Source organism: Pelobates fuscus, chromosome 2 (assembly GCF_036172605.1).
Source record: "Pelobates fuscus isolate aPelFus1 chromosome 2, aPelFus1.pri, whole genome shotgun sequence".
Taxonomy (NCBI): domain Eukaryota; kingdom Metazoa; phylum Chordata; class Amphibia; order Anura; family Pelobatidae; genus Pelobates; species Pelobates fuscus.
Window position 1 is genome coordinate 146,521,045 of NC_086318.1, and position 26,458 is coordinate 146,547,502.

Consider the following 26,458-nt stretch of genomic DNA (forward strand, 5'->3'; position numbering starts at 1 on the left):
GCACACTGACCGCTGTCCACTCTTTCAAATACTTGGGTATGTTGCTAGACCCCAATCTATCTTTTGGCCTCCACATAGAAAAAGGTCAAAACTAAACTTTATTCAAAACTAGGTTCCCCCGCTGCCCTGTTGAGAAACACATCCTGCCTAAGCCCTACAGTAAAGTAAAAGATTGTACAGCAAATACTGATGCCAATCATTGATTATGGGGATGTAGTATATGCACCTGCACTGCATACCCACCTTAATAAACTTAATACATTGTATAACTTATTCTGCCACTTTGTGCTACACTGTAATTGCATGACCCACCATTGTGACATGCTAAAAGAACTAAACTGTCTGTCGCTGGAATCTAGACCCACCCTTCATCTTTCCAGCCGTGTGTTTAAGTACTTTTTTGGGAAGCTCCCACCCTACCTGAGCAGAATGCTCTCCCCGGCTGTTCCCACCTCCTATAACCTCTGATCCAGTAACGGCATTTTATTTAGTCTACCACAAAACAAAAAGAAAGTGGCTTGATCCTTCTTTTCCTACAGAGCACCGCAATTATGGAACAACCTCCCGCACACTTTCAAATCTTCCCCCGGCCTAAAATCCTTTAAGAGATCCCTCTCTACATACCTCAAAACAGAATGCACGTGTCATGGTTGATTATATATTTCTTACCTGTTCTAGGTTAAATTTTGTTTTTGTATTTTATTGAACCCTATTGTATCAATGCAATGTTTTGTGGATCCAGGACATACTTGAAAATAAGAGAAATCTCAATGCATCCTTACTGGTAACATATTTTATATAAATAAATACTGTGGAACCCTCTAGACGGTTTTGTATTGTTATCAAGGAGGGGAAAGTGTAAACTGAATCCTCAAGAGCTACATATTGCTATGCACTGGCTTGTTCACATCGTGAATTAGGCATTGCCATAAACAACCATTTTAAAACTACAGAACAGTGTAGTGGGAGCATACAGAAATGATGGACTGAAATCTAAAAAATGGCACAGCTAAGCTCGAGAGAATTATGAAATGCCTGTCAGAGGGTTCTGATTGGTTGTCTTGCAAGCCAACCAGAGTTCTCTAATGAGATTTAAAGTGTTTACTCTGTGCATAGCCCATGCACACCAAAGATGGATCTGTTTTTGATTATGTCTTGTCTGATTCCCACCCCCTCATCTTTTCTTGAAAATCGGTTAGATTTTCCTTAGTTGTGTTGGATTTTAATTTGGCCTTTTTGGGGCTGAAGTAACGATTTTCAAGAAAGAAGATTTCGGTTTGTTAAGGATAATTACAGGAAGTCCCCTCTATTGTTTTTTATTTAATTGCCCCCTTTTGCTAGCTATGGGGATAGATCACTGTCCACCCCCATCCCATTATTATTATTTGATTTAAAACCCATACAACCCATACAGTTAATGCCCAGAGGTAGGGGCACCGGGGAAACTATTGTTTCCCATTATTTTACATTGGATGGGGTCTTGCTAGTGACTGCGCCACAATGGCTGCCCAGGACCTACTAATAAATGTTTAGCAGCAGATGAATACCTCCATTATAGTAATATGGAGTCATATTGACCCTCATAAGACTTTTATTTTAAACATTTATAATGTGGTGGCTGCCTAGCAAACGCAAACCAGTGACCACAACATTTTTAACCTGATATCGATGAGGATTTATTTAAACTAGTAGCAGTTAAAATTATTATTCACTTGCAAAAAGTTCAGATTTTTTAAAAAAAATTTATTTGTGTTTCGAGAATATTCTGAATCTTATACTTTGTATAGAGTTCGTATATGAAAAGCACAGATTTTAATCCTGACATCAAATGCATCCATATGATTGTTACAGATTTGCTTGAGTTGACTGAATTCCAACTAGGTTTGGCTTTTATAAAACTGAGAATTACCATTCCAGTTGGATATCAGCCATTTTTGGAGGATTTGGTCCATCTGAACAAAATCCAGTGTTAAGTGAATTATCCTGTAAGAAAATATGGAGTATACAAATTCTCATATACTGCCTTTTCTCATGTACTAGATAAAGAGGTTCCTTATAGGTCATGTGTACTTAAAGGGACACTATAGTCACCAGAACATCTATAGCTTATTGAATTTGTTCTGGTGAGTAGAATCATTACCTTCAGGCTTTTTGCTGAAAATACAGCCTAGTGATAACTTCACTGGCCACTCCTCAGATAGCTGTTAGAGATCCTTCCTGGGTCATGGCTGCCTAAAATGCATCCAAACATTCAGTGTCTCATCCCTCTGCATGAAGACACCGAACTTTCCTCATAGAGATTCATTGATTCAATTCATCTCTATGAGGAGATGCTGATTGGCCAGGGCTGTGTTTGAATCATGCTGGCTCTGCCCCTGGTCTGCCTCTTTGTCAGTCTCAGCCAATCCTATGGGGAAGCATTGTGATTGGATCAGGCTACCATTTCTGATGATGTCAGTAGATTGCTTGTTTTTTCTGAGTCAAACAGCATGCAGAGTTACAGCTTCAGGCTTGAATACAGTAAGATTTTGCTATATTTATGGAGGCATGAAGGGTCCAGGGAGGCTAGATGGTGGTTTTAACACTATAGAGCCAGGAATACATGTTTCTGTTCCTGACCCTATAGTGATCCATTAACATACCTATGCCTTGTAGTTCCATTTATAATGAAACATAAAAAAAAGCTAATTTAGTTAATTATTTACTAAATAAGCTGTCCTTTAATTCAAGCATAATACTTTTATACACACTGCATTTTACGTTCCCAGTATCACAAAATAACTTTCAATTCATATGAGTACCCTGCTCTGCATTTTTGTCAGGATCGGGACAGGGATCCAACACGCAGAGTACAAACAGGTACAGGATACGTATACCGGACCTTAGAATGGCCGGACTAACGTACGGAGAATATAGAGAATAGTCAAAGACAAGCCGAGGTCGAGGGAACGAGAAGACAGGTAAGCGAGGAACAAGCCGGGTCAAGGGTAACAGAGATAAACAGAGTAAGTCAAACAAGCCGGGTCAGAACCAAAGGGATAACAGAAATACAAGAGCACTGTGTGACTAGGCAGACTAGAACCACGACAGGGCAATGAGCAAATGGGAGAAGCAAGTTTAAATACCCTGGCTCGGAAGGGTAGACACGCCTCCGACGAGTCCTGATTAGTCTCTGAAGGATTGAGTGACAGGTCGTTCCGGGTTGGCGTCATGACGTCGGTTTCCGGACGTCATGCTAGAAAAGGAAGTGAGTCCCTCGCGGCCGGCGTTTACGTGACCGGATGGACCGCGAGGAACAGAGGAAACAGCCCGACCGGACGGATGGACGTCTAAGTCTCTACCTCTCTCGGAGGTAGAGACTTCAGGTACCCTGACAGTACCCCCCCCTCTCAGATACGCCCACCGGGCAGAAGGAACCGGGACGAGATGGGAAGCGGGAGTGAAACGCCCTGCGGAGACGAGGAGCATGAACATCCTCCTGAGGTACCCAACTCCTCTGCTCAGGACCATATCCCTTCCAATCGACCAGATATTGTACTCTCCCCCGGGAGATTCGAGAATCGATAATAGAGTTAACCTCATACTCCTCCTGACCCTCCACCTGAACAGAGCGAGGAGAGGATGATGTGGAGGAAAATCTGTTACAGACTAGTGGTTTCAACAATGAAACATGAAATGAGTTAGGGATGCGTAAGGCAGTTGGAAGAGCTAGACGATACGCAACTGGGTTAATGCGAGTTAGCACCCTGTAAGGTCCAATATAACGAGGAGCGAACTTCATGGAAGGCACTTTTAAACGGATGTTTCTTGTACTCAACCATACTCTATCACCTGGAACAAACACCGGAGCCGCCCTTCTACGTTTATCAGCGTGTTTCTTAACCAGCATAGAATTGTGCAGAAGAATCTGTCGAGTCTGATCCCACAACTTCCTCAAATTGGCAACATGAACATCAACCGACGGCACCCCCTGGGAAGAAGAAGCCGAAGGGAGAATAGATGGATGAAAGCCATAATTCATGAAGAAGGGGCTTGAACGAGTAAAATCACAAACGAGATTGTTGTGTGCAAACTCCGCCCAAGGAATCAAACCAACCCAATCGTCCTGGTGTTCGGAAACAAAACAACGTAAATATTGTTCAATCTTTTGGTTGGTGCGTTCAGCAGCTCCGTTAGACTGAGGATGATAGGCAGAAGAGAAATTCAATTTGATACCCAGTTGAGAGCAGAAGGACCTCCAAAAACGGGAAACAAATTGGGAACCTCTGTCAGATACAATTTGGGAGGGTATCCCATGTAATCGAAAAATCTCCCTTGCGAATATTTCCGCCAATTCGGGAGAAGACGGGAGTTTAGGCAGCGGAACGAAGTGAGCCATCTTGGTGAATCTGTCAACCACGGTGAGGATAACAGTCTGTTTTTTAGAGATAGGTAAATCGACAATAAAGTCCATAGCCAAACAGGACCATGGCTTCTCTGGAACCTCTAAGGGGTGCAGAAATCCACAGGGAAGGGTATGAGGTTGCTTGGTCTTAGTACAAACCTCACATGCACCGATGAAATCTTTAATATCCTTCTGTAAATCAGGCCACCAGAAGTCCTTAGAGATCAAAGCACATGTCTTGCGAATGCCAGGATGTCCAGCCACCTTGCTGTTGTGGAAACATTGCAACAGTTCCAGTTGTAGAACAGGAGGAACGAAACGTCGACCTTCAGGAGTCTGTTTAGGAGCTAGATGTTGCAGTTTAATGATCTCGGCAAGTAACGGAGAGTGAATCCTGAGATTCGTGTTGGCGACAATATTGCATTTCGGAACTATAGAGGAAAGAACCGGTTCAGATATAGTAGAAGGTTCATATTGGCGAGACAAAGCATCGGCTTTGGAGTTCTTAGAACCAGGTCTATAAGTAAGCACATAATTGAAGTGGGTCAGGAATAAGGACCAACGAGTTTGTCTGGCGGACAGTCGCTTAGCTTCCCCAATATAAGACAAGTTCTTGTGATCCGTTAAAATAGTAACAGGATGTAAGGTCCCCTCCAATAAATGTCTCCACTCCTTTAAGGCCATAATGACCGCTAAGAGTTCCCTGTCGCCAATGTCATATCTACTTTCAGGGCCAGACAGTTTCTTAGAAAAAAAACCACAAGGGTGTAGTGGTTTATCCACCCCTAACCTTTGCGACAGAACAGCCCCTACGCCTGTCTCAGAGGCATCGACCTCGAGTAGGAACGGCAGAGTCGTATCAGGATGGACTAGAATTGGAGCAGAAGCAAAAAGATCCTTGAGAGTCTTGAAAGCAGCGAGAGCTTCATTAGACCAAGTCTTAGTGTCAGCCCCCTGTCTGGTCATATTGGTAATAGGTGCAATAATAGGAGAGTATCCCTTAATGAAGCGCCTATAATAATTGGAGAAACCAATAAACTTCTGAATAGCCTTGAGTCCCTTAGGCAAAGGCCATTCTAAAATGGACTGGAGTTTGTCAGGGTCCATCTTAAAGCCTTCCCCAGAAATCACGTATCCAAGAAAGTCTATCTGAGACTGGTCAAAGCTACATTTCTCCAATTTACAGTATAAGCCATGTTGCAGGAGTTTGTGTAATACCTTTCTGACCTGTCTGTGGTGGGTCTCGACCTCTCTAGAGTGTATCAGTATGTCATCCAGGTATACAATAACACAATCATGTTGAAATTCCCTAAGAACCTCATTAATCAAATCCTGAAATACTGCAGGTGCGTTACAAAGACCAAAAGGCATGACCGTGTATTCATAATGCCCATAACGGGTATTGAACGCTGTCATCCACTCATGTCCTTGCTGGATTCTCACCAAGTTATATGCCCTTCTGAGGTCCAACTTGGTAAAAATTTTAGAGCCTTTCAGACGATCAAACAGCTCGGTAATCAAGGGAATCGGATAGGCATTTCTGATGGTTATCTTATTCAAACCTCGGTAATCAATGCAAGGTCTTAGTGAACCATCCTTCTTTTTAACAAAAAAAAAACCAGCCCCGGCAGGAGAAGAAGATCTCCTAATGAATCCCTTGTCTAGATTCTCCCGAATATACTCCTCTAGAACTGAATTCTCTTTAGTGGATAGGGGGTATACATTGCCCCTCGGAAGCATGGTACCAGGTAGTAAGTTAATTTTACAATCAAAGGTCCTGTGTGGAGGTAGAGTATCAGCATTCTTTTTGTCGAATACTGCTTTTAAGTCTAGGTACAGGGGCGGTATCTGTATCTCTGTAGACTGGGTAGAACTACCTGGTGTGTTAATTACACCCAATGGGGAAACCCTCCGTAAACAATTCTCCTGGCAACCTTGGCCCCATGAGAGTATCTCCCCTAACTCCCAATCAATAATAGGGTTATGTCTTTTTAACCATGGGTAACCCAGGACTATGGGAACAGAAGGGGATGAAATAAGCATAAGCGATAAGTTTTCCTCGTTTAAGATACCAACAGTTAAGCTAACTGGGATAGTCTCACGAGAGATAACAGGCTCAAGTAAAGGTCTACCATCTATGGCCTCAACGGCCAAGGGTGTATCCCTTAACTGGGATGGGATAGTGTGTTTAGTAGCAAAGGCTTGATCGATAAAATTCTCAGCAGCACCGGAATCTATCAAAGCCATGGTCCTTAATACTCCCCTTTCCCAAGTTAAAGAAACTGGTAGCAGAAGCCTGTGATCTTTATAATTATGCGTAGAGGACAAAATAGAAACACCCAAGGCCTGTCCCCTAGAGAAACTTAGGTGCGAGCGTTTCCCGAACGATTAGGACAATTCAGGCGTAGGTGACCTCTGACTCCACAATACATGCATAATCCCTCCCTTCTCCTGTACTGCCTCTCCTCCTCTGAGAGGCGAGTATTGCCTATCTGCATAGGTTCAGGACATAGTGAGGTAGTGGAATCAGGACTTTGAAATGCGGGAGCTAATTTAAATGAAGGTCTAAGGTTCCTCTCTCGAGTGTTCTGTCTCTCTCTTAAACGCTCATCAATACGAGAAATGAATGAAATTAAATCCTCCAAATTTTCAGGGAGCTCTCTAGTAGCAACCTCGTCGAGGATTACATCTGATAGCCCATTCAAAAATACATCTATATATGCCTGCTCGTTCCACTTAACTTCTGCCGCCAAAGACCTGAACTCTAGTGCATAATCCACAAGAGTTCGGTTCTCTTGTCTCAGGTGCAACAGTAATCTAGCTGCATTGACCTTTCTACCAGGAGGGTCAAAAGTTCTTCTAAAGGCAGCTACAAAGGCATTATAATTATATACCAAAGGGTTATCATTCTCCCATAATGGGTTGGCCCATCTCAGAGCTTTCTCAATGAGTAAGGTGATAATAAACCCAACCTTCGCCCTATCTGTAGGATAGGAGCGAGGTTGTAATTCAAAGTGGATACTGATCTGGTTAAGGAAACCACGACACTTCTCAAGTGAGCCACCATAACGTACTGGTGGTGTAATACGAGAAGAGGCACCTACAGTGGCTACCTCTAGGCCTGAGCTCACAGGAGAAATAGAAGTAGTACGCGTCTCCTCTGGCGGGTTATTAGCACGAGACAATAACGCCTGTAGTGCTAGCGCCATCTGATCCATTCTGTGCTCCATGGCTTCGAACCTAGGATCAGAAGGACCAAGCTGACTGTTTGTACTTGCAGGATCCATTGGCCCTGTCGTAATGTCAGGATCGGGACAGGGATCCAACACGCAGAGTACAAACAGGTACAGGATACGTATACCGGACCTTAGAATGGCCGGACTAACGTACGGAGAATATAGAGAATAGTCAAAGACAAGCCGAGGTCGAGGGAACGAGAAGACGGGTCAAGGGTAACAGAGATAAACAGAGTAAGTCAAACAAGCCGGGTCAGAACCAAAGGGATAACAGAAATACAAGAGCACTGTGTGACTAGGCAGACTAGAACCACGACAGGGCAATGAGCAAATGGGAGAAGCAAGTTTAAATACCCTGGCTCGGAAGGGTAGACATGCCTCCGACGAGTCCTGATTAGTCTCTGAAGGATTGAGTGACAGGTCGTTCCGGGTTGGCGTCATGACGTCGGTTTCCGGACGTCATGCTAGAAAAGGAAGTGAGTCCCTCGCGGCCGGCGTTTACGTGACCGGATGGACCGCGAGGAACAGAGGAAACAGCCCGACCGGACGGATGGACGTCTAAGTCTCTACCTCTCTCGGAGGTAGAGACTTCAGGTACCCTGACAATTTTCCCATCAAGTTTTCCTAAAATTTCCAAATCTTTCTGGGGAAAAACACCCAGGAAACACACCAGTTTTTTTCCACAGCATACAAATTTCCAGAAATGTAACATCTCTAGTTGTAGGTATAAATATAACGTGAGATATCTTCAGTGTTCAATCAGCGCTGAGAAGAATATATTGTGCTCTCCAAAAATGCACAGAGATCATAAACAAAACAGATTTCTACGTTGCCAAGAATGTGGGTCAGGTTCAGACTTGCAGAGACTCTAACTGACATAGGTGCATATATCCGTTCACGAGCTTCAGCATAATTATCGTTTTCAGGGAGGGGATTCTGTATTGAGCCAGTGCTAAGGTATATTAACACAATATAATTAATAAATAAAAGTGCATCCATCTAAACCCACATCCCATTCAGACAAAGAATGCAATCCTAATGACAAGATGCCTTAAGTGATCTTCAGTTCGGCTTGAAAATGATAGTGTCTTGGAAAAGCCAAAAATCTAATTTGAAATGGGAGGTTTATCTGCTGTGCGTTCTAAACTCAATCCCACAATTTTAGCTCAGGGATACATCCAAGGAAAATCTAGGCAGTGGTCACAGTTGGAAAGTTCCATTTATGCAGACCTAGTGTCAACAGTCGGCAACGTTAATCAATTTGCATTATCAGGGCACTCTGAGAACCAGAACGACTATATCCTGTTTAAGTTAAGAGCAATTTGGCTACGGACGGCATGCAACAGATCTGGATTAAACTGTTTTCAAGCAGTTTGACCAAAACGGAGGTTCTTAAGGTGCAGGATAAAGAGCGTTTTATCCTGGTGTTGTGTAATATGATGGTCCAGAATCTTACAGAGAGAAAACACTAAAATAGCCATACCTTCCTAATGTCTTGTATCTGTTGGAGTTAGTGCCAGTAGGACACAGGATGCATTTTGAAGAATACACATACCCCATATCAATCACTCTCTTCCATCTATTTACCCAGTCTGTACAACCCATCAACTCTCTACTTCTCTCTATTACCAATCACAAACTTGGAATCTAACTCCTCAGGACTCACTTGTCCCCTTATCTCCTTCTTTATTTTACAGTCAACCAGTCCACTGCAAAGTGTAGTGAAAACAAAAAACAAAAACAAAAAAGAAAACCTACTTCATAGGCATGGGCTTGTGGATGCAGCTGTATCAGCACATATGTCAATCTGGTCCAGTTCCCAAGGCACATGTGGCCTGGCCCCAGCTTGCTCTATTACTACTGCTGGAGTCACAATTTCATCAATATCTAGATGGAAATGATAGGCTGAGCAAGTTATTGCTAATTTTCTTTTGGCCTTGCTGCATTTTCAGCTAGAATAATGCCTTCGAGGATGTAAGTCTGTGAAGCTAAGTCACAGTTAAATTAAAGTTCTAGAAGTTGCACATATTGATGTGCTAACACACTACACTATGTCATTTGGTAGTAAAGCAGCTCAACAATTTAGAAAAAATTAAAATGAGTCAGATGTTTTTGTATGGATCTTAAGCACAGGAATCACAGACACTGGAGTATCTGTACTGGAGTTAATGCCTTTTGATGAGCTTTCATTTAGTGCAGGTAATTTAGTTTTCATTTGTCAGCAATATGCAACTACGGAGACCTCTACTGGCAAATTATAGTTGCTACAGGGAGAATTTATTATACAAGAGTGCTCCTATCGACCTGCCAAACAGACATTACTGTAATAGAAAAAGTACATCATTTTATAATACACAATTGTATACAATAAGGTTTCATTTAATAGTTTGCAATTTTTAAAAATATTTTATCTTAAAGAGGGAGTCTAAGCACGATAACCACTACGTTGCATTTTGCCAAACATTTTCAGTAGTTTAGAAAAACAAAAGAGGTGAAACTCAAGGGCACAGACAACCCTGGAGCCTTGCTTGCCATATTGCTAATGCAGATTGTACACTTTCACATTAGCAATATCAAGTCAGCCATTCCTGGATGCAGTGAGAGGCTGTAAGCATCAATGAACTCAAGATTTAGCAAAATGAGAATTAAGAAATCCTTATGAACCACATCCTAACAAAGGCCTCTATTTAATTCTATAGTTAGCAGCCAGCAGCTGCTCACTGTCGTCTAAGCTAACACTGCCTTGACTCTTATAAAACAAACAACAAAAACAAACAAAACAACAGAGGGGCCTGCCAGAGACTTATAATTAAATTATTTTGAGTGGATAGGTAATCGGGCAGAGGCACTATTAAATAAAAACATGGGGGAACATAAAAGTGCCCCCTCTGCTCCGACCCATCAGCAATGGGTGGAGGCTATGATATAATAAGTGTGGAAAAATAGTTTCCCCCGCCAAACCCTACCCATAAATGAGGAAGACATCTCAAAACCACTCCAGCGCCCACCCATAGGTGGTTTGTGGGGTTATGTTAAAATTGATAAGGGAGGGTGGACATGCTATTGTACACCCCCTTTACAGTCTACGATCTGCCTCCCCACCCATGTGTTTCAGAAAGGGTCATTAATGAAAATTGAGAATTGTGGACTTGCATTGTCCAACCACCCAAAATTAAGTCCCTCCTTAAATAACACCCTAAAGTGGCGAGGGGTGCCCAATTAAAGAAATTCTGCCCAACCCCCCTCATCCTAGTAGTAGTTAGTGGGGCTCCAATAAATCTAATACCGGTAAAATAAAGTTTTATGCTGACAGTCGAAGGTCTTCATTATTTTTAATAACTAAATCTTTTTTTCAGCCCCATAAAAATCCACTAATTACCATTGCTGATCAGTATGCACGCATACAATTGTGCCATTGTGGGTGCATAATGGCGGTATTAAATCTCCCTTACACTAGTGAGGGTCATATTGACTCCCATAGGCTTTTTTTTTTTTTTTTTTTTTAACAATATGCCCAGCAGGCAAGGAGTAAAAGAAAAAAAAATTATCACCAACTTTTAGTGGTCAAATCCAGTTTGGCCACTTATTGGGAAATGCCTGCCTAATAAATGGAATTAAGTCACCTCATTCAACATTTTCAGTGTAAAGTATAGATATCAGGTTTTACATTTGAACCAATGTTTATTGGCTTCCGATAAGCCTATAATGGCTTGGTAATTTATTTAATTTGAAACAATAAAAGGCTTATCAGGAGCCGATAAAACATTTAAGCTCAAATTAAATCAAAGTCTACGCAATAAGCATCAGTTAGACTAAGATGTCTAAGCCCCATATGACATGTTTACTACATTAACTCCAGTGATGTCATATGCTGATGTCTAAAGGTTTACTGTTTGCTAGTAGTACAGAAGTGTACAGGGATATTTTTTTACAATGACCAAATCTTTTTTTTTTTTTTTCCGCAAAGGTGATTATATGACTTTATATACTACTTTCTGAATCTAGCCTAAAATATTATACAAGGCAATCCTATTACAAAGTGGGGAAGAGATACAGCTGGGATTTTATATTTTAAAAAGTCCCAGAGAAGGTCCACGATGTGAAAAACAACTATTCCAATAGGCTGTACAAATACAAGCCTAGCACTGACCTCCGGTTACCTTCAGATTAATAAAATCATATGCAACAATATGTCATCAAGCTGCTCCCTTAAATGTTCTATACTCACTTATCCAGAGATTTAGGGGGGAATGTGAATGGCCCAGTGCATATCCGGTCTATGAAGTTGAGAGGGATCTTCTGGATCTGTTGGCAGCAGAGCATAATGAAGTCATACTTGCAGATAAAAAGGTTTTTCTCTGTGATAAGTACAACGCGCTCCTTCTCATTATTCCAGTGATCAACTCTGCAACAATACAAAGAGCTGTTAGAAAAAAACTGTTAGACACTGTACATTCATTCCATAAAATGTTGCACAGACTTAATCTTCTAAATATTTACGTAATTGTTAAGAACACCAGGTCACACATTTAAACTGGAAGAAAGGAGATTTAGTCTAAGGCAAAGGAAATACTTTTTTTTTTTACATTAGGAAAAATCAGAATGTGGAATTCTCTGCCTGAAGATGTGGTTTTACCAGAGTCTATACAGATGTTTAAACAGCAACTGAATGAATACTTGCAAAAACATAATATTCATGGATATCATATTTCAGTTGTAGGGTAATAGCTTTTTTGATTCAAGGGAAGATTTGATTGACATTCTGGGGTCAAGAAGGATTTTTCCCTAGCTTGTTGCATAACTGGAAGCGCTTCAAATTGGGTTTTTGCCTTCTTTTGTATCTACAGCAAAAACAGATGTGAGAAAGGCTGAACTTGTTAGACACGTGTCTTTTTTTCAACTATATTACTTTTGTAGTTCACTGTAGGAAAACTGAGCAAAATGGATTAGGTGAAGGGTCAATGTAAGGCGCTGTTCCAATAGTATAAAATTTAGCTTTTATAGTAGTCTAATATACATGTTCCCATTCTGGAGAGGGGACATTACTGTTATTATTTGTAAAGTGCCAACAAATTCTGCAACGCTGTAAATTACGTGGACTAACAAACAGGTATATTAAACAACCATTTAACATATTTTTGTGGACAAGCTCACTTACCCAAAGGTACCTATGAGTCAGTGCACGTTTATGCAGAAAAGCAATAGGTGGTTGTTGTTTTTTTAATGTATTTATTTTTGCCCCGTGCCCATAATCAGGAACATGTATTTTAATACAAAGCAATAAAATATTGATCTAAGGAACCAAACACTGCCTGTGTATTCATACTTCAGTTAAAGTATGGGTTACTGGTCACACATTGCCAATAGTGGAACCTAGGACTGACATGAAAAAAGGGGATCCCAGTACTTGGCAACCATACAGTAGTAGAGTTTGTACCTTTTCTGATTTATTTTGTGTATGTGCCGGGAGCATCCTCGGTGTGGGAACACAATTTACATTGTGCAAACTAAAAAATGGTCTAAGTTTGAATGTTATATATCAGAATGTAGAGAATGTGATCATAAATGTATATAACAAAATGTTAAGAATTATTATAAGTTAATTTCAATAAATGCATAGAAATGTGAATTGAAGCAGCTCGGTCACCAAGTGGTGATTTTACCACTTTCAGGAAACCGTGAGTTTTACTTACTGGAACCTGTCCCTTGCAGCCGCCGCCATTGTCTGTTACAGGGCCCTCTTTAGCTCCTGGTGAATCATCTGCCAGGAGCTAACATCACTGCTGTACTCTAACGCATGCGCAAGAGTGCAGCACTAATGTCTAAGGAGAATCCTGAACACAGTCTATATGATCATATTTATCTTTATAAAATGCTAATGTTTCTTTGGGGTGAGGGGAGAGAAGGATGACTTAGCCACTTTGTATCCAATTTAGATATTGGCTGTTGTATAAAAGAGTACCAGTTATTAATCAAACAATATTTAGAATTTGATGATGGAAATGGATTATGTTGTCCTTCCCTTTTAATTCATTCCTATAAAAATGTAAACAAATTCAACTTAAAACAAACAAAAAGCCAACATTTGAGTAACTGTGTGTGATTATTGCCTGTGCAATGTAGGGGTTTGCTGGCCAGAAGATGGCAGCAAAATCCTAGATTCTCTTAACAGACTAGAACTCATTTTATGCCAGATTTTTTTTTAAATTTGACATTATGGTAATTATTCATTCTGAAACCTTGCTAAAAAAAAATATCTCCCATCTGGATTATGAAGAAAACTGTAAAACCTCACATGTTACTCTAAATAGCTGCATTCGTTTAGAAAGAAATTGACAGCACTGGCAAAAGTTAGACTAGGTGGAAAACAGAGCTCCTCAGTAAGATTAAAATCTACCCCTTTGTAAAACAAGAGAAGTGTACCAATAGGGGACTGGGATAGCTAGAATACTCAACTATGAGTATTGGAGGACCATGAGGTAACAACCAGACTAGCAACTAGTAATGGTAAAATCAAAGAAATCAAAAATAAATAAATTTTATTCAATCTAAAATACAAATTAGTAACCATACGTGCTTGTGTACAAAAAAGTGAAAGGTGAACAGAAAAATAATAATAATAATAATAAGTATAGGACTGGTAGCAATACCTGGAGAGTTCCTAATAACACTAGAAATTCTAAAGACTACCCAGGGTCTATACAGCTTTGGTAAGAGACTCTAGTAGTATAAATAGAAGACGTTTCAATGAATTATCATTGTAACGCTCAATTGTTGATAAGATGGAAACAACTGCAGATTTCTGAGGTTGATAATGTTTATTACTTTAAATAAAAAAGATAATCAAATTGAACTGTCTCTTTAATTCCTGGCAGGTTATAACCAGCAGCGGTGTTTGAAGTTGTTTTAGGATAAGGTAAATTTAACACAACCAGCGAGAAGTTCCAAATTAGGATGCAGATAATTAATAAGTAGGTGTTGGAAACAAGATTATGAGTTGATGTGGAGCAGATAGCGAACCACTTAGATTTAGGATGGTTATATATTAAGTTTGAGCCAATCTGGTTTACTTAACTTATGAAGGAGTGATAATCCAAATTGGTGATGGAGATTCCACAGAGAATCGAGGTTGCAGCAGGCAAGAGAATATCCAAAAACAGTCCGAGGTCGTAGGAGAGGAGAAGGAGGGTAAATGATTAAACAGTCCGGGTCCGATACACAGTAGAAGTAAATATTCAGTTTGAAGTTCGCGGGAGCTTTCGAGTTGATCCAGCACTGTGGTGTTGACACGGACTCTCTATGAACCCTGGGAACGACCACGTCATAGGAGGGGGAGTGGCCGCGCTCCGAGAACCCGGAAGTCCACGGTTAGCGAATGCCGGAAGGTCTGACAGAACCCCCCTCATAAGAAGCAGCCACCGGATGCTGTCAACGAGGTCTGGATGGGTAGCGAGCATGGTACGCTTTGATAAGTCGACGAGCATGCACCGCGGAGGACGACACCCATGAGTCTTCGTCAACTCCGTAGCCCTTCCACCGGACAAGATATTGTAAGGAACCACGATGGATTCGTGAGTCGAGAATCCTCTGAACCTCGTATTCCTCTTCACCTTGTACCAGAATGGGATCAGGAGTGGTATGAACATCCCTCATGAAAGGGTCGGAGTGGTGTGGTTTAAGCAACGACACATGGAAGACTGGATGCAGTTTCATAGTAGGTGGAAGTTTCAATCTAACCACGTTTTCGTTGATGAGTGACAATATACGAAAAGGGCCAAGGAAGAGTGAACTTAGTTTCTTTGAGGGACGGTTGGTAACAATGTTTTTTGAAGAGAGCCATACCAGATCACCAACCTTGTAAGTAGGGGAAGGTCGTCTACCAGTATCGAAAAACTTTTTTTGAGCAGATGATGCATTTTTAAGGTTATCACGTAACCTGAGGAAGAGGGCAGACATGAACGAGTTATGGTTGGAGACGTATGGATTAGAAGAAGGAAGTCCTTGATCGGGGAATGAAGAAGGATGGAATCCAAAATTTGAGAAAAATGGAGTCATTTTGCTACTAGTGTGTACCGAGTTGTTGTATGAGAACTCTGCCATTGGTAACCACGTGATCCAATCATCTTGTAAATGAGAGCAATAACACCGCAAGTATTGTTCAAGACATTGGTTAACTCTCTCTGTTTGTCCGTTGGTTTGAGGATGATAGGCTGAAGATAATTTACGTTGAATGTTGAGGGAGGAACACATCTCATTCCAGAATTTGGAGGTGAACTGTGTTCCTCTGTCTGATATGATTTCTTCAGGAAGACCATGGAGTTTCACGATGTTGTTGATGAATACTTTTGCAAGTTCAGATGAAGAGGGTAATTTCTTTAAAGGAATAAAATGGGACATCTTGGTGAAACGGTCTACCACCACCAGAATGGTGGTATGATGTTGCGAAGGAGGGAGTTCTACCAAGAAATCCATTGAGATGGACTGCCAAGGTCTTTCTGGAACAGGTAGGCTCAGTAATTGACCGAATGGTGGATGATGGTCAGATTTTGATCTCAGACAGGTTGGGCAGTTTTTTACATAAGATTCTATGGTTCTGTCCTGGCGAGGCCACCAGTAATATCTTTTAGACAGCTCCAGTGTTTTTCTTGTACCAGGATGACCAGCCAGAGGGGAATCATGAATCAAGGAGAGTATTTTATTCCTAAGCAAGGGAGGAATGTATAACCTGTCTTTGAAGTAGTACAACCCGTCCTTTTTCGATAGATTGTCTTGTTTGGGAAGTTCAAGATCTTCTTCTTTAAGATGTTTAATATCATCAGTTAATGACGAAATAATACCTATGATTTTAGGAGGTTGAGTTTCGTTTACAGGAAGATCTTGGTGAATTCTGGACAGCGCATCTGCCTTTTTATTTCTGGATCCAGGTCTGTAGATGATTTGAAAATTGAAACGGGAAAAGAAAAGATTCCAGCGTACTTGTCTGGCAGAGAGTGTTTTGTTGGAATGAAGATATTCAAGGTTCCTGTGGTCGGTATAAACAATTACAGGAGTGCGTGTGTCTTCAAGTATGTGACGCCAGTTTTCGAATGCAGCTTTAATACTTAATAATTCTTTTTCTCCTACAGGATAATTTCGTTCAGCAGGAGACAAAGATCGTGAAAAAAAAGCTACTGGATGGAGAGGATCTTGAGGCGTTTGGTGTTGAGAGAGGACAGCCCCGATAGCTGTATCAGAAGCATCCGTTTCCATGACGTAGAGAAAAGCAGGATTAGGTAGTTGAAGAATGGGAGCACTTGTGAATCTCCGTTTTAATTCATCAAAGGCTGCTTGAGCCTCTTCGTTCCAAGCAAAGGACCGTTTACTGCTATTGAGCAGGTTGAGGGGATGAGCAACCTTAGAGTAATTTTTAATGAACTTCCTATAGAAGTTGGCAAATCCCAAAAAACGTTGTAAGTCTTTAGTATTAGTAGGAGTAGACCAGTTGACAATGCAATCTATTTTGGAGGTATCCATACTTATTGAATGAGGGGAGATAACATATCCCAAAAAAGTGATTTCATTGACTTCAAATATACATTTTTCTGGTTTTGCGTATAATTTGTGTGTTCTTAATCTGGATAATACCCATCTCACGTGTTTTCTGTGTTCTTCAAGGTTGTTGGAGTAGATGAGAATATCATCTAAGTAAATGATGACACAAACGTCTAGGAGATCTCGGAAGATATCGTTGATGAAATGCTGAAAGGTTGCAGGGGCGTTACATAGCCCGAAGGGCATGACAAGATATTCGTAAAGACCATATCGGGTTCTGAACGCCGTTTTCCATTCATCATTGGCCTTGATTCTAACAAGGTTATATGCCCCACGAAGGTCAAGTTTAGTGTAGATGGTAGCTGTTCTTAATCTTTCAATCAACTCATTGATCAGGGGAAGAGGGTAACGATTCTTAATAGTTATTTTATTTAAAGACCTGTAATCGATGATGGGGCGTATAGTCTGGTCCTTGTTTCTCACAAAAAACATGCTGGAAGCGGCTGGTGAACAGGAAGGTCTAATGAACCCCTTCCGGAGGTTTTCATCTAGGTATTCCTTGAGGGTTTTTAGCTCTGATTCAGAGAGGGGATAAATATGTCCGAAAGGGATAGGAGCACCAGGAACAAGGTCAATCGGACAATCATAGGGTCGATGAGGAGGAAGTGTCTCTGCTTCCTTTTTACTGAACACATCAGCGAACTCCGAATAGCTGGAAGGTATAGTGGATTCCTTAGTAACATGCAAAATGGGGATGTGTTGTAGACATGTTTTCTGGCAATATGCAGAGTTAAACGTGAGAGAGAAAGGAGCCCAGGTAATAAGTGGGTTGTGAGTCCGTAACCAGTCTATCCCTAATATTATAGGATAAAGAGGAGAATTTATGACATCAAAAACAAGAAATTCAGAATGGACATAATTAGTAGTAGTCCTTAAAGGGACAGTTTCAAGGCGAATGGGCCCCGAGGAGATTAAGGAGCCATCAATAACTCTGACAGAGACGGAATTACGTTTTTGAACACAAGGAATTTTATTTTTTGTAACAAAGGATGAGTCCAGGAACACCCCATTAGCACCGGAATCAATAATGGCCTTAGTCGTAATTCTTTCTTTGTCCCACTGTAATATGAGAGAGACAGAGGAGAAATGAGAGGTTGGTTTAGAAGGAAGTACACTCATTACAGTCGTGGTAGAACCATGCTTACCGCCTCTTGGACGTTTCAATAGAGGACAGTCTGGGACCACATGTTCTTGCGAAGCACAGTACATGCAGAGGTTCAGTTGTCTTCTTCTGGTTCTCTCTTCTGGAGTAAGAGGACTTCTCACAACCCCTATTTCCATAGGTTCAGCGGGAGTTATAGGTTTCTCCGGTGCCTTTGAAGAGGTGAAGGGTTTTTTCCATAGAGAGCTAGTGAGTGATTTCTCAGCTTTTCTTTCCCTAAGTCTTCTGTCGATACTGATTGACAGTTGAATAAGTGTATTTAGTGTAGTAGGTAGTTCAGTTCTGGAGAGCTCATCTTTGACAGCTTCAGATAACCCAATACGGAACTGGTTACGTAGAGTTATGTCATTCCACTGAGTTTCAGGTGCCCATCGTTTGAATTCAGCAATGTAATCTTCAACAGGCCGGTTTCTTTGCTGCAGTGTTCTAATGGTTAAATCGGCAGTCGCTTGTTTGTTTGGGTCTTCGTAAAGGAGAGACATGGCTTCAAAGAATTCATCCAGAGAATCCAATATGGGATCATCATTCTCAAGAAAGGAATGAGCCCAGGCCATGGGTTCACCTCTCAAAAATGAAATAACAGAACAAACTTTAGATCTTTCTGTGGGATATGATCGGGGTTTTAAAGCAATCAACAACTTGCAGGAATTGATGAACTCTCGGTATTGGGACCTGTCTCCAGAGAATTTTTCGGGGTTGGAGACAGCAGGGTCACTAGCCGAGTGTGTAACTGTGTGAGGAGTATGGGTTTGCAAGTCCCTTACATAAGTAAGGATTCTTTCATTGGTGATCTGTAGATCTTGCATGCCTTGAGTGAGAGTATCCACCCTTTGGTTTAATCTGGTGATTTCAGAAGTGAGATCTGCTGTATCCATTAATTGGGCTGGATCAATCTGTAACGCTCAATTGTTGATAAGATGGAAACAACTGCAGATTTCTGAGGTTGATAATGTTTATTACTTTAAATAAAAAAGATAATCAAATTGAACTGTCTCTTTAATTCCTGGCAGGTTATAACCAGCAGCGGTGTTTGAAGTTGTTTTAGGATAAGGTAAATTTAACACAACCAGCGAGAAGTTCCAAATTAGGATGCAGATAATTAATAAGTAGGTGTTGGAAACAAGATTATGAGTTGATGTGGAGCAGATAGCGAACCACTTAGATTTAGGATGGTTATATATTAAGTTTGAGCCAATCTGGTTTACTTAACTTATGAAGGAGTGATAATCCAAATTGGTGATGGAGATTCCACAGAGAATCGAGGTTGCAGCAGGCAAGAGAATATCCAAAAACAGTCCGAGGTCGTAGGAGAGGAGAAGGAGGGTAAATGATTAAACAGTCCGGGTCCGATACACAGTAGAAGTAAATATTCAGTTTGAAGTTCGCGGGAGCTTTCGAGTTGATCCAGCACTGTGGTGTTGACACGGACTCTCTATGAACCCTGGGAACGACCACGTCATAGGAGGGGGAGTGGCCGCGCTCCGAGAACCCGGAAGTCCACGGTTAGCGAATGCCGGAAGGTCTGACAATCATGATGGACTTGTCCAGGTGTACTACCTATAGAGCCTGCATAAGATAAGATGTCACCGATAGTCTTAAGATAGGTCTCAGTCTATATGACTCTGATAGAGTATCTTAAGTGGTATGCTGGATAAGTATCAAATAGAAGAGCAGTGGCGAATAGAAAACTAGCTTGATCATTAGTGGGATAAGAGTATATAATAGGGCTAGCCTAGTAGCCAATAGATTTAGCACACGTCAGTGCCGAAAATCAGAGCTCCATAGGGGATGGTGGGGAGGTATAAAGCCTCACAAAAAAGGTAATGGGAAAGGGAGGGGGTTGCAAGGAAAGTAGCAAAAATAAGGGTGAAAAAAACCCTATATAATATCTACAGATCTATGAATAGAGGTATAGTTCCTCATTATATTCCTATAGATCTGTGATACCAATAAGTTATCAAATAGTATATAAAGGTAGACTGAGTGGTTTAGATGCCAACACCAGTCAGTAGGTAGAGCGCTCAAAATAGGATAGCTTACCCCCCTCTTAGGCTGTTTGTATAACCTAGAGGTGGGGATAAAAGTGAAAAACACTATCGTGTAATGCGTTTTGATAAATGGTGAAGTGATGATAGAAAAAATAGATCCACTCACATGGTTCTGAGCCTTAGCTGGATAGGCTCAGATCACTAGGGCAGGCGAGTTATCAAATAGTATTGTTTCCTGTAAGTAAGGTGGAAAGGAAAACTGTCAGCCTTACTAGACTGTCACGAGATAACTGATAAGGACAAACTGCCTGTAAGTTGTACGTAAAGAAAATTGTCTGAATAGTGGGATAGCCAAAAGTATGTAAACTTTCTAAGCTCTAATAGCCGTAAAGTGGCAGGTGAGCGAAGCATGGCTCTAAAATTCCACCCACAGTCACCTAATATAAGACTGCTTCCCTCCCATGCCTTCGAGGGCACCTGCCGCTATCCCCGCTAAGCTAGTGAATCTAATAGCTGCAAACCCAAATGTTTAAAAAAAGTGGAATGAAAAAATAATAGTAAAGAGTAAAATTAGTAGTGCGGTTGCTGGTTCATGTGCTATTTCTAAGTTATGAGAATAGCACACCTAGGAACCCTTAGTCTGTATGTCGTTGTTCCTGTTGCCTTCCCTGATGTCATTTCTCTTCCTGCTCTTTATATTTAAGGTGCAGTTTATCTTCTATTTTAATTTCTGTTGGCTCACCTCTCTCTCTTTTTAATAATGCATATCTTGATGAGTTGCTGCTTTCTGGCCATGTTTCTTCTGATCTCACAAGTCATGCAGTCTGTCCTGGTGCTTTTTACTCTCCTACTCTTGTAGCTCCTGCAATTGTTCATCATTTTATTTTTCCTTCCGGAGCCCAACCTGCTTCCATTCTATTCTCTTTTCTCCTGCACGTTCTCCTCCTGCTTACTCTATCTCTCTGTGAGGTGTATTTCTGCATGACTGTAGAAATCTGCATTTCTACACTTTACAATTATGATATATTTGTTCCCAAGAATAATGTATCCTTCAGTTACATGATGGAATGACCAACACTGCCCTCCTTATTTTCTTATCAATTTATTCTCATAAGAATAATCCAAAGACACCCTAGTCAAAATAAAGATATAATTTTGGGTGTATGAATGTGGTTCTGTCACTAGAGGGCGACAAATAAGCAGCAGTAGGCTGATGTGTTAATCATTTGGACACATACGCTGCCAAGCACTTTATTTAATTTCCTGGCATATGTGCTGGGTATTAGAGACTCACAAATTCTAGATAAATGTCTGAGGGGACAAAAAAAAGCCATGTGCCTGTGTATTAGTTAGCAATAGAGGTTGAAAAATCAGCTTGTGTACTCCCATCTTGTGCAAACACACAACATTTGAAAGAAAGAAAATGTTTGCTTGGAACAAATAGCACCCAGTGCAATGCACATATTTTAACAAAGTTAGTTACAGGGTAGAATGAGGAAATTGTCAGGCTGCCCTTGCTGATCAGAGTCCCCGGTATGACCTTTTATCTTTAACTGAAATTATATAATATTTATAAAGTGCCAGCATATTTCACATTACAAAAAAATGTAAGACCAATTTCAATATTGATGGTCTGCTCTAATTAGCTTAAATGCAGCTCTGTCACTGTCTGGGGTCTTTGCATAAATTGAAAAGAGCCCCGATGGTGACATGGTTGCTGAAGGTCCATTGGGCCATAGCGGGTAGGAGAAGGTAGGTTTTACTTACCTGAACCTATCCCTCAAGGGTGCTGCCATTTACTCCCGCCCAGGCACTCAGGATCACTTATGCAACAGTTTTATTGGGAAAACAGGAAAAAACACGTAATGTTTCAATCTCAACTGAGATCTTTTTCTCTCAGTTGAGATCGAAAAGTTGCATATTTTTCCTGTTTTCCAATAAAACTGCTAAATAAGTGAGTGCCCGGACTACATTTATTGTTTTACCATTGGAGTGGGGTTAGCCAGCCCCAGGCCTGGATGAATTAGGACCAGACAAGAGTGTAGATTCCTCCTTTTGTTTGTCCACTTCCGTCCAGTCTTCTTCAGTTCCTGATGCTTCAGATGCCAGGAGCCGACGTTAGTAGTGTACTCTTTCGCATGCATGAGAGTACATCATTGATGTCCAAAAAGGATCCTGTGGGCCCGCGGGATCTTCCACAGAAAGAGCTTTTTTTTTTACTTGCTACAGCATCACTGGTGATGGCTGGGGGAAATGGCAAGCTTGACAAAATGTAGCTCGCCCTTTTGTCAAGTGGAGGAAAAATACCGAGACATACTAGTATGTATACTATGTCTCAGTATATCTTTTGCCTGGGTTGGAATTTTCAGTGAAATTCTAACACTGTCAATCTGAGTATTTCATAAAGATTATATCATTATGAAATACTCATTTTGGAGGAGGGGTGACAGGGCCGATTTAACATCTAAAGGCAGTAAGATATAGGATATGGGAGAGATAAAGATAATGGTGAGTACAATTAAAAGTAAAAATGAGTTGATAAGTGTATTATACATATATGTTGTGTTGTTACGATTAGTTCTGGCAGCGCCCCTATAATGTAAACATGTTTGAGTACAGAGTTATGGAATTATTCCCTAAACAGTAATCTGTGGTGACTTGAAATAATTTTTGTCCATAATGACATGATATGGATAAACATTCACAGTTCTCTAAGCTACCCTTTTTAAAGAGTAATTTGAATACATTTCTTCTTCCTCTTGTTTTTGACTGACTATATGCCACGATATTACTGCCTCAGAATAATATCATCTTTACTTTGTATCAAAGTGATGTAAATATGAATTTCCTGGCACGCCTTCCCCTTTAACAAAAGGAACCACCCTCAGCTTGTGTACAATGCATTTTTCGACAAGCTGTTCTCTGCCACCTGCTCAGAGCCTTAATTACAAAACATATCTCTGTTCCAGAGTAAGGTGTCATCAATGGCGCTTCAGTGTTTTTGTCATTATTTTTCTTCAACAGCGACCTACTGGGGATATGTTTAACTAGAAACAAAAAGCAAACAGGATGGCAGTGCCAATAAAGGACTGGCACAGTTTGCTCATTGTATCAGAGCCTTTACAGCTAAGAGATTCTGTAGACATGCAAATGATCGCTCATTTTAAAATGTTAACTCTGTAAGAACCACTAAAATTCTATTCTGTCTTCACAATGTGGTCAGCGAAAACCTTACGCCACCATGCACTGTTATATATGGTATCCATGCAGCTACTGTAGAACCATATTAGTGCTAATCGGGTAGGAAAGTCTCTATCAGATGAGAATGTCAGAATAAAACAGATTATTATGATGGCATTTGCCATTACCAATCCTTGAAAAAATATTTAACCCTTTGAAAACAGGCAACCTCTTGTCCATTTTTACATGCATTACAGTATATTAATGGCTGTTACTTACTCTGCCAATAGCCAGGAACTGAGGACATGTTCGTTGTCTTTTGCCACCACCTGATTTGATAAATCATTGACAGCTTGGTCAAACGCTCCTGGCTGAAAAGGAAGCATAGAATAACATGACCTTACTTTTTCTTTTCACAACGTTAATAGAACGTGTCTTGTACCAATAAAATTAGCATCTAACATTACTTAAAAAAACAATAAGTTACCAAATGCATAGCTGTACTCTAAAGAAAATGATGTGTAAAGCTGTGTTGGTGTATAGATCATTCCCCTGCAGTCTAACTGCCCAGTTCCCTGCCATTTTGCTGTAAAATCACTTTGTTGCTGTTTACGCAGTTCCTAGCCACACCTTTCCTGGCTGTGACTCACACTACAAAGTAGTAGAGAAGAAATTCGAGATTAAAGAGACTGTGCAGAAAAGGAAGTTCAAACATTAGATATCTCTTTGCAAGACACGTGTAAAAATACATCCCCTGTACATGCTTCAAAAAGATACTCCACTGTCCAAATACAAAATAAATAAAATCACTGTTGAGTAGATATACCCCAAATGAAAACTTGCATGCAATTAATTATGCATTTTTACATTGGGTGTATATCTAAAAAAAAGTGTGCAAAACCTCCAGTTCTCTTGGGTTCTGCCATTGCATTAAAAGACAGGCGGTTGTAACAAGGTTAATTTATAAAAGTATCTATTTCTATATAAATCTGCACTTTTTGCAAAATGAAAAAAATAGGACACACTCCTCAAACATAAAGCTTTACAGCACGCTGAAGTGTTTTAGCAGTAGTGTGTAGTGTCCATTTAAAAAAATCATTCTATACATTCCCTGTAAAGAGAGAGCTAATGCTTATGTTTACGTTATTGCACAGTCTCTATAATTTAGAATATTTTTATCTTCTGCTTTGTTAAAGGCTCACTATAGTGTCAGGAAAACAAAGCGGTTTTTCTGACACTATAGTGCCCTGAGGGTGTCCCCACCCTCAGGGTCCCCCTCCCGTGGTGCTGAAGGGGTTAAAACCCCTTCAGCCACTTACCTTAATCCAGCGCCGGGCTCCCTCGGCGCTGGTGACCTCTCCTCCCCGTTCGACGTTAGCTTCCCCGTCCAACGTCACTGGAGCGGAATGTGCATGCGCGCGTGCATTCAAAGTGTCCATAGAAAAGCATTTCTCAATGGTTTCCTATTGACGCTCTGCGCGATGGAGGCGAAATTCGCCTCCAGCGTCGCAGATGCACCTCTAGTGGCTGTCCGGAAGACAGCCACTAGAGGCTGGATTAACCTCAAATGTAAACATAGCAGTTTTTTACATGTGAAAATTTTTCATACAGGCTGTATGAGTCACACCCATGGGACATGTTGATAAAACAACATATACATAAACAAAAGTGATTTAACTCCTAAATAGCGAAGAACTGATCACTGAGACTGGAGCAGGATGATCTATACACTGATATCGCTCCATTAAACTAATATTGTTTTGATGCTTGTAGTGTCCCTTAAGGGGCGTCATCAGGAAGGGGCGGGGGGAGCTTAAACTCCGAATGTGTGGGTCTATGGCCCTGGATTTTATTTCCCGTTCAATCCAAAGATACCAAATGACAAAGTAGGTAAAGCCAGAGTTCCTCTGTTAATTTTTGTTCAGTCCCAGCTGCCATCACAAATGATGGCTGCAGGATTCAGGCTTTGTCAATGGAGGATCCAGGGGTCTCACAGCGTCCTCCATAGAACTCAGTGTAGTACTCTTATGCATGCGCACGAGTACAAAAGTGACATGGATCCTAGTAGTTGAAGTGCCGCGATCCAAAGAGAACTGCAGCATTAACATGGCGGTGGCCACAATAGTCAGCCTGGATCTGTTCATTTCGGAGATCTTTGCGAAATATACAAAGACCCCCGAACTTGACAGATCCACTTTAATTCACCTTTCCTTCAATCTTTCTATCTCTCATATAACCGTATCTTCTCAACATCAGTCATACAAACAGCGGGTAGACCTTTTTGTCAAAGTAGATTGCGGTGATCATTATTCCAGCTCTGCAGGATAATTTAAGTGAACACACGCAACACAAGCTTTTACATTCTAAAAGCAATTTTAAAGAGAGGTGAGGGGGTGGATTCTTTGTTTTGTACTGTTGTATCATGGAGATCAATATTACAGCAAATCCATGAGATACATTTATACATCTGAAATCACCACACATTCTCATGTGGCATAAAATATCTTGTACAGTGGATGGTATAAATTGCTTTCCAATAAAAGAGCAAAATAATAAGTCACTGTTAAAAGACCCCCTGCCAACAGTCCCCTAAAGTTACATATATATTTATAGACACCTGTCTATATATGCACACTACCACTCAAGACAAATACAGTCCTCGTGCAGACGATGGAGATTGCATATGGGTAATGATATTCACAGTGTACTTTGAAAGTTAATTATCTAGACATATTTAATATAAGTTTACTATATATCCTGCACACATCTATCAGATATTACTTCACTCTATAGACATGAGAAAATGTATGATTACATTGGAGAGAGGAGGGCTTCTCATTATATTGTCACTGGGTTCTTACCCATGCAATGGGATATATCATTCCCATGATCTATTTCCCATCTAATAGGAAAAATG

At 40.7% G+C, this 26,458-nt stretch overlaps 1 protein-coding gene across 2 annotated transcripts in view; it reads right to left on the bottom strand.

Annotated features, from left to right (window-relative positions):
- TPRG1 (tumor protein p63 regulated 1) overlaps positions 1 to 26,458 on the bottom strand; it is a 338,983-nt gene that overhangs the window by 63,033 nt on the left and 249,492 nt on the right. For both annotated transcript variants that reach the window (XM_063442810.1, XM_063442812.1), the window contains 2 exons: positions 23,821 to 23,912; positions 11,849 to 12,025 (listed from right to left, as the gene is read on the bottom strand). In XM_063442810.1, the coding sequence (XP_063298880.1) occupies positions 11,849 to 12,025; positions 23,821 to 23,912 (269 nt within the window). The remainder of the gene's footprint in view (positions 1 to 11,848; positions 12,026 to 23,820; positions 23,913 to 26,458) is intronic.